At 43.6% G+C, this 8,787-nt stretch overlaps 1 protein-coding gene across 2 annotated transcripts in view; it reads right to left on the reverse strand.

Annotated features, from left to right (window-relative positions):
- Positions 1-966: 966 nt before the first annotated feature.
- Positions 967-8,787, reverse strand: part of LOC122131147 (death-associated protein kinase 2-like) — an 18,866-nt gene continuing 11,045 nt past the window's right edge. Inside the window, exons 4-13 of one of the 2 annotated variants that reach the window (XM_042706061.1) lie at positions 8,167-8,305; positions 7,596-7,725; positions 5,586-5,634; positions 4,802-4,828; positions 3,573-3,725; positions 3,268-3,313; positions 2,877-2,966; positions 2,226-2,312; positions 1,943-2,002; positions 967-1,267 (exon numbers count right to left, since the gene is read on the reverse strand). In XM_042706061.1, the coding sequence (XP_042561995.1) occupies positions 1,187-1,267; positions 1,943-2,002; positions 2,226-2,312; positions 2,877-2,966; positions 3,268-3,313; positions 3,573-3,725; positions 4,802-4,828; positions 5,586-5,634; positions 7,596-7,725; positions 8,167-8,305 (862 nt within the window). In that variant the 3' untranslated portion in view covers positions 967-1,186. The remainder of the gene's footprint in view (positions 1,268-1,942; positions 2,003-2,225; positions 2,313-2,876; positions 2,967-3,267; positions 3,314-3,572; positions 3,726-4,801; positions 4,829-5,585; positions 5,635-7,595; positions 7,726-8,166; positions 8,306-8,787) is intronic. The other variant, XM_042706062.1, reaches the window with a different exon arrangement.

The following is an 8,787-nucleotide window of genomic DNA, read 5'->3' on the forward strand; positions in this document are numbered from 1 at the left end:
ACCTTGACCAAAAATATACTTTAGAGCTGAAGATAACTGAACACACACCTTCAGCCAGACCTCAGCGGAAAAATTGTATGCAGTATGTCCAGCAATGGAGGCATGCATCCACTGTACATGACAAGCATGTCTATCCAGGGAGCTCTCTTGGAGTCAAATCAACCCCACTGAATCCTATTAGACATCAGTCTGACTGAATAGTTATCATTCTGTATAAAAGCATTCAACCCCCTCTACTAAAAGACATCTGTGGGTTGCAAGACTGACATATCCAGTGAGCAACTCCAGTGGGGTTTTTCTGAACAAACATCTTCACAGTGAGTACTCAAATTCCTCCAGCATCCCCGTTCTTATCTTATCTTCATTCACTCAGGCAGGTGATTCCTTTCAAATTGGGGATCTGGAATCTTCTGTGCCGAAGTCTCTGTTCACAGGCTGGAGTGGTACTATCCTTCACCTTCACTGACAAGAGTATCCAGAAGTCTTCATTTTGTCGCTCAGCTAACCCTTCCTATGAATCTCCCAAGACCCAGCTACAGGCCACACTACAGCTCACACCAGCACCCATGAAAAAAACATATATGCATATCTATAGAACAGACTACCCTAACAGCTAAGGTTAGCATGCCAGAAACATGCATTTCTTCGAGACAGTCATTGAACACTAGCAGTTAGCCTAGACTCAAAATCATTCAGGAAATACAGGGGCTCTCCTTGAAATGGACATCTATTAATGTCTCCTCTTCAGGGGAGATATATTAAGCTCATGCACTGCTGTGAGGAACTTCCTCACATCTGTTGGACTGTTGCCTTTAAGAAAAGAGCCAGCTGTCCTGACTGGACTGTAAAACTCACGCTCTATCAAGAAACTGATAGCACTCTTCTTTGACATCCTAACGCATCATATTCAGCTGCGGTGTTAGAGGTTAAAAGTGAACGTGAACAAGAACAAGCGTTTGGCGATTGAGGAAATGTTTTTTTTATGCTGATATGTATAAGCAGCTTGCAGGGAACGTTCACCCCATCTCCTCGTTGTGTTTCATCTAGCTGAGCCGATGCCAGCGGGCACTCTGCAGGTAGGGTCTGCAGTCGGAGAATGGAGGTTCCGGTCTGGGTCCCTCTTGCTCCATCTACTGGTCAGTATTTGCGGTGCGGGACAAGGCAAATCTGCCCCCCACTGGTGGCTTTAGGAACTGCTGCTGAGTCTGCGGCGGAGGAGCGATGAGGTTTTGGTCTCGCTTTCTTCCTGGTCGCTTTCACACTGTCTCTGGAGGGGAAGAGGACACACACACACACACACACACAGAGTCATGTCTCCTGTCTCCGGTGTGAACTGACCCTTCCCCTCATGGCTCCCCAGAGTGCTCTCTCTGACTTAACATCATTTCTGTTAGACTGACTGAAGTATAGGTTGACGATTACTTAGTTTTCCGCATTTTCGTCTTTTACAATTACCCTCAATTACCAAACACTCCAATAAGTGCATACCATCTTAACAGCTTTTCATTAAACTGTGCAATAAAAAGTTCATACCATCTTAACAGCTGTCTATAAAAACTGATTCTTGAAATATTCATACACATATATGCACACTTGAAAATAATTGATACGGACCCTCAAAGGTTCTCAGTGAAACCCTTCATTACAGGTTCTTATATGAAACCTATAAGAATTCTACAATGAAAACAAGAGCAGGGGGTTGGAGCGTGGGGTTTGAGCGTGGGGTTTGAGCGTGGGGTTGGAGCCGTGGGGGGTTTGAGCGTGGGGTTGGAGCGGGGGGTTTGAGCGTGGGGTTTGAGCGTGGGGTTTGAGCGGGAGGTTTGAGCAATGGGGGGGTTTGAGCGTGGGGTTTGAGCGTGGGGTTTGAGCGGGGGGTTTGTGCGGGGGGTTTGAGCGGGAGGTTTGTGCGGGGGGTTTGAGCAGGGGTGGGGAGGGTTCTCACCAACTCTTCATCCTCAGGGATTACAGACTGGAGTGCAGAGTGGGGAGTACAGGTGTTTGACTGAATACAAAAGAATATAGATGGGTGTGTGAACAGGAAAACTAAAATATATAGATGGGTGTGTGAACAGGAAAACTAAAAGATATAGATGGGTGTGTGAACAGGAAAACTCAAAAAATATAGATGGGTGTGTGAACTGGAAAACTCTAGAGGTTTTAGTGAATGGCCTGCAAAGGTAAAGGGGGAGAGTGTGTTTTGGGGGTGGGGGGGGTGGGGTTCTCACCAGCTCTTCATCCTGCAAGGCACTAGTCTTGCAATGCAGCTGCAGACGACAAAGCCGGTTACAGGCTGACACCATGTTATAGGACATCTACATGGGAATGAGGATAGCAGTGAGAGGGGAAAGAAAGAGAAAGGGTGGGAAGAGAAGGGTGGAAACAAAGCAAGGAGAGACACAACAGAAACATTTGAAAAAATTGCATTTTGTCATTTGGCTGGGTAAGTGATGGCTAAATGAGTGCAGTACAACAAACAACCAGCAGGTGGCTCTCAATGAACGCAAGCCTGCTGGGTGAGGATGAGTCATTTCTGCAGAGGGACCAAAAACGGAGCCTGAGTAAAATTGGAATCGAAGTTGTTCTCTAGGCAGTCCTTCTGCTTGTCTCTTAAAGGGTTGTCTTACATTTCAAAACATGGCCAAAGCACCTGGTTAGCCATACAAGCCAGAGGAACGTTTAAAACAACAACTACAACACACACAATTCAAATTTTAAACTAAACACAGCAAACAGCTGAGAGGAAGCAAGATACCTACCTTATTACATAGCTGACCCCACACCCCACATCACGTACTGTACGGGTTCGCACAGATACGTACGTACAAAAGGAACACACACCACCATGTATGTCATAAACCATACACACAGATACACACCTTCCATTTCCTCTTGGCATTGAATCTCTTGAAATTCCTCATGTTGATGGAGGAACGGTTCCTTTTGGCAACCTGTGTCCGTGTAAGAGGCTGACAGAGCAGGAGGGGGGGTGGGGAATTAAGAAAGGATATTAAAGGTCAAGCGAATAGAACATATCCGAGTATATCACAAATCATGGGATGATTGCTGTCACAAACACACACTAAAAAAACACACTCATACACAAAAAACACACACATACGTAAACAAACACATGCACACACACACACACGTAAACAAACACACGCACAAACCCACACCTCTGGTACTGTTCATACTGACCACACACACAAAGAATTTTCAATATACATACAGCATCTTAAGTCCACTACATTACCCACGATGCCTCACCTTAATCCATGGGTGATTTAGACACTCCTCAGCTGACATCCTTTCACTGCACAGATAAACAACCAATTACAGAGATAGGTAAACCGAGAGATAAGAAGAATACATAAACACTATACATAGATAATATACCAACCTGTTTACCTAAAAATGCAGAGGAAGAGCAAGCGTGAGAGAGAGACAGAAAAAAAGAGGGAGGGAGGAAGAGAGAGAGAGAGAGAGAGAGAGACAGAGAGAGTGTATCTTTGTTTACGTGTGTGAGAGATCACCACAGGTTTGTGTTTCTAAAAGCGCAGAGGAGGCCTTACTTTGGAGCCTTGACCAGGAGCTTCTGGATGAAGTCTTTGGCCATGGCGCTGGTCTGGCTGAAGTGGCAGTCATCAAACTCATAGAGCATCCCCACAATGTTGCGTAACGTCTCCTCATCCGTGTTCCCTTGGAAGGGGGAGAGACCACTCAGTCTGAAAAATAGGAGGGGTTGTTTTTTGTAAAAAACACGTTTGCCATACTGCAGTGTTTAGGTGCTACATAGAGGAAGAGTAGTAGCATCCAGGTGTTCAGATGATTTTACTGATTTCATTTCACTAATTTGACTAGTTCTTGCTTTTAGCGTTAGCTATTGCATGCTAGCGTTAGCTAGGGTTTCTTACTTTTTCTTGCTTTCTTGTCTGGAGTTGTATGCTGTGCATATGCTTATGTTGTGTTGGACAGGGTTAAGATTTACTCACACTGACAAGAGGAAATGTTTAGGCTGCTATTAATTAAGTAACTCATTGCAATCTTTTGCCGTGTTTCATAACGAAAACGCATATACACACACATGCACAGAAGGGATATGACCGGGTGATATGACTCTATTTGCCTACTACTGCTCTGGAGGCTGGAACTGGGGCACATCCTGATGTAAATGTTTGCAAACCAGAAACCCAACCTCGGACTGGAAGGTATTTTGATAGTCCCTCGTCTAAATGAGAATGCTGAAAACCACCAGCATTTCTTCCAACCAGTCCAAATAGCAGAAACAGTACAGCTGCAAATCATATCTCGAATCAACATTACTCGTGAAAACAGGAAACAAGGCTTCCTCGGTGAGGATGAGGAACCCAGACGTCCCCCTTGTGAGATCCTCCCATAAGGACACGGCCCAAATAAAGCCATGTTGGTTTTGGTGGGGTCTCTGCCAGACGAGCCTCTGTGAGTCTGATAGTTTAAAATGGAGTCCCCTGAGTGAGTCATGGACTGTGTGTTCAGCAGCGCAAAAGAACACTTGACCACGGGGCACTGAGCTCACACACACACACACACACACACACACACACACAAACACATGCCAAACACACATAGGTGCCAAACACACACACACACACACACACACACACACACACACACACACATATGCAAACACACATACATGCCAAACACACACACACACACACACACACACACATAAATACATACACACATACACACACACAGAGAGAAATAGAGAGAGAAAGAGAGCGAGAAAGAGAAAGAGAAAGAGAGGAGGGAGACTCACAGAATAAAAGTGATGACGCCCATGCTCCTGGAAAACAGAAAACCAAAAACGAACACATTTACATAAAACCACAGAGAGAAAATACACACACTCTTCCAATAGTGCCTGAGGAATGAGCTTAGTAATGTGCCGGATAAAAACATATCAGGCCACCCTTTCCTTAATTAAACCATTTTATCCATCATCACATTTACACACACAGAAATATGCCTGACATATACTGTGAAAACAGAATCTGACTGTCCAACCAATACTGTTCAGTTTATCCCATGCTCTCAAATACAGATCTATGCATTCATGTCAACTTAAAATAGGCATATTAAGGTGGACATATTCACTAATATGCAAATGCATTCACACACTCATAACATCTTTAGGGCTGTTGAGATCGAGTCGGAACATGTCTGTGTCATAGCCCACAGCACAAGGGAAAGGCAAAATGTGGCATCCATGCGTGACAGTCTCTGACTGTATTTGTGTCTGTATGTGTGTGTGTGTGTGTGTGTGTGTGTGTGTGTGTGTATGTATGTATGTGTGTGTGTGAGCATGTGTGTGTGTGTGTGTGTGTGTGTGTGTGTGAGTGTTGTTAGCATGTGTGTGTGTGTGTGTGTGTGTGTGAGCATGTGTGTGTGTGTGTGTGAGCATGTGTGGGTGAGCATGTGTGGGTGTGTGTGTGTGTGTGTGAGCATGTGTGTGTGTGTGTGTGTGTGTGTGTGTGTGTGTGTGTGTGTGTGTGTGTGTGTGTGCTTATGTCCATGTGTGATCATGTTTATGTGGAGCTCACCACATATCTCCGGCTGTGCTCAGTGGTTCATAGTTAATGACCTCGGGAGCTAAGAGAGTGAGAGATGGAGAGAAAGAACGGTTGAGAGAGAAAACACAGGGGACGTTAACAGCAAACGTAATAAAAGGGGAACTCAAAGGGCTTAACAAACACAACCTCAAACCAAAAAGAATGCAAGTCGTTAAGGATTTCATTCATTCCAGATCTCAGTAAGAAAAAGAGTGTTTATGGCAGTAAACCAAATATCCTGTAAGGATTTCATTCATTCTAGATCTCACTAAGAAAGAGGGTGTTTATGGCAGTAAACCAAATATCCTGTTAGCCTAGTCTAATTTAAATGTAGTTAGTAACAGATGATGAACAACCATAAAGGATAACACTCCTACTGAAACTATAGCTACAGTGGTCCCGTGTTTCTCCAACTTAAAAGTGTAGTTTTGCTATCGCTGCTAAATAGCTACAGTGGTCCCGTGTTATTCCAACTTAAAGGTGTAGTTTTGCTATCAACCGGTAAGACGGGCAGTTCAGGACTGAAAGAAGTGCAATGCACTCTGGGACAAGAGCCAGCTTGTTTTGGCTGTTGGTTCTCAGCCCTAATGGAGGGCTCTGTACCGCTCGCGCTCTGGTGCATTCACTGTGACCATTTAAATCTGAAAAGTAGCAAACTGAATTAAAAAAAAAAAAAAATGCTTATAGACTTTGGAAATAAAAATAAAGTGTGTTCCTGTAATGTGTGTATTCTAATGTTTTTATTTTCATGCCAAGGTGTTACTTTATAAGTCAAATCTGCTTACTCCAACTCTCTAATAAACATTATGAAGGATTACAGTAATTTGTTACTAAATCACTGAATCACAGAGAGAAAGAAATGTATAAAAGGATTAAATAAAGTGTGTCAACTAAATAGAGGGGAGGATAGAGAGGCTTTAAATATCTATAATACATAATAATAATAATAATAATAATAATAATAAAAACGCAAAGTTCACAGCACTTCACTCATCTCTGCTGTAAGCATGTGTGGGTTAAGCATGTGTGTGTGCTACAAGCTGTATCTATAGGGTTCTTGCTGTTCATAGATACAGTAAAAACAGTTTCTCTATTTGATTTCCCCTGACGTAATAAGTGGCTTAATCAGTGGATTCTCCTGTAGGGCATATCAGTTGATTATTTCACAAAGCAAGGTTTCTGATTTAGATAAATTGCTGAGTAAAAGCAGAAACCCCCCCAAAGTCTTAAACACAGAAGTGAAAAGTGCCACTTCAGGTGTTAGAGCAAATATCTGGCGAACTCAAGATAAACCCAATTTTGTGAAACACCCCTCAGCTCTACTTGAGCGCACCAGGAAACATTCCATTGTGTTGAAAATAAGATAAAATCTCTTAACTGTGGTTGCACACAACACTCCAAACTAATAACTTTAGTGCTGTCCTTTCAAAAAGGCTCATTTGTAGATCTGGTCAGAGAAGCATCTAACCTCTGTTGATTTTGATCGTGCTGTTTTCCCAATAGTCACTTCTTTTTTTTAAGATTTATTTATGGTCTTTTTAGCCTCTTATTTGGATAGGACAGTGAAGTATTTTGGACAGGAAGTGAGGAGGAGTAGAGAGGTGGGGAGAGGATCGGGAAACGACAACAGGCCGGAATCAAACCTGTGTCCCCGCGGGCATTGTAGCCCGTAAATGGGGGGCTTATTGGCTCGCGCCACAGTGCCCCCCTCCCAACAGTAACTTCTAATCAATTTGTGGTCAATTTGTGGTCCTGTCCCTTCATTTCCCTCCCAACCCATATTGCAGTGTCATTTCCTACCCCTACTGTCTCCATGGAAACCAACAGACCTGTCCTTATTTTCTTGGCTAGCTGCAAGCACAGGACACACTCACTTGAACACACACACACACACACACACACACACACACACACACACTCACACAAACACACACCAAATTCAGACACTTTGACATCTGTCTGAAGAAGTATATGTGTTGATGACTGGACTGTACCACTAACCTATGTACTGGGGGGTGCCTCCCATGCTTCTGTACTCCTCCCCTTGGATGAAGCGGTGGGCCATGCCAAAGTCTATGATCTTGATATCTGTATTGGGCAGGGTATTGCTTGACAACATGATGTTCTCTGGCTAAGAGGTATGAGGAAACACACACACACACACACACAATACCATTCATCAATACAATAATTAACCAAAGTTTGATGTCCACACATACTACATACTACATACTACTCTGAACTATTTACATGCAGCAAGACAAACTAGACCAAGTCACCAAAACAGTCCCTTATATATTCATATATTCATAGTCATATATATGTTATAGAAAGGGAAGCATTACAGAGCATTACAAAGCAATACAGAGACCTCTGCTATCTGCTTTAGAAGCTTTCTGCAAAACATACGTGAAGCCATAGATATAATAGAATATGTTGATATTTCATATTAAACAACTGAAATGAAAGAAGATGGTGGGTGTGGTATATAATATCCAAGAGAACAGAACAGGAATAAGGCACAGAGGGAACAAGGACTGGAAGATGGCGTGTGATCATTGTGAGGGCGTACTTTGAGGTCGAAGTGGCAGATGTGTTTGCTGTGCATGTAGCTCACTCCCTGCAGGATCTGTTTGAGGAACTCTATGGCCTCGGACTCCGTCAAGTTCTCCTTCTCTGCGATGAAGTCAAACAGCTCCCCTCCACTGATACTGAAAGATAAGAGAGTCACACACACACACACACACACACACACACACACACACACACACACACACACACACACACACACACACACACAAAGAAAAGAAAGAGAGAGTGAGCCTAAACTGAGCCTAAATCTGCAACCATAGGCAAAGCGTTGTCACTACGACGACAGTGACTGCAGGTGTCGCCTCTCTGCGAATTGAGCAACTTCACACATAGTGCTGAAACGACTGAGTGGCAAGTCCCTCGGGCCTAACTATGCAGAATTGGGGAGGAACCACAAATTGCCTCACCACAAGTGACTGGCACTACACCGAACTTGCTGAAAGGCATTTTGCCCAAACAGAAAAAGCAGAACTACCCCTCTCCTGGTATCAACCGCATAACTAATGTTGTAAATGACCCATTTTAAGACCCATTTACATTTAGTCACTCCTCTCATCCTCTCTCCTCCTCTTTTCCTTATCTCCTGATTCTCTCTTGCCAG

This window comes from Clupea harengus, unplaced genomic scaffold, assembly GCF_900700415.2.
Source record: "Clupea harengus unplaced genomic scaffold, Ch_v2.0.2, whole genome shotgun sequence".
NCBI lineage: Eukaryota > Metazoa > Chordata > Actinopteri > Clupeiformes > Clupeidae > Clupea > Clupea harengus.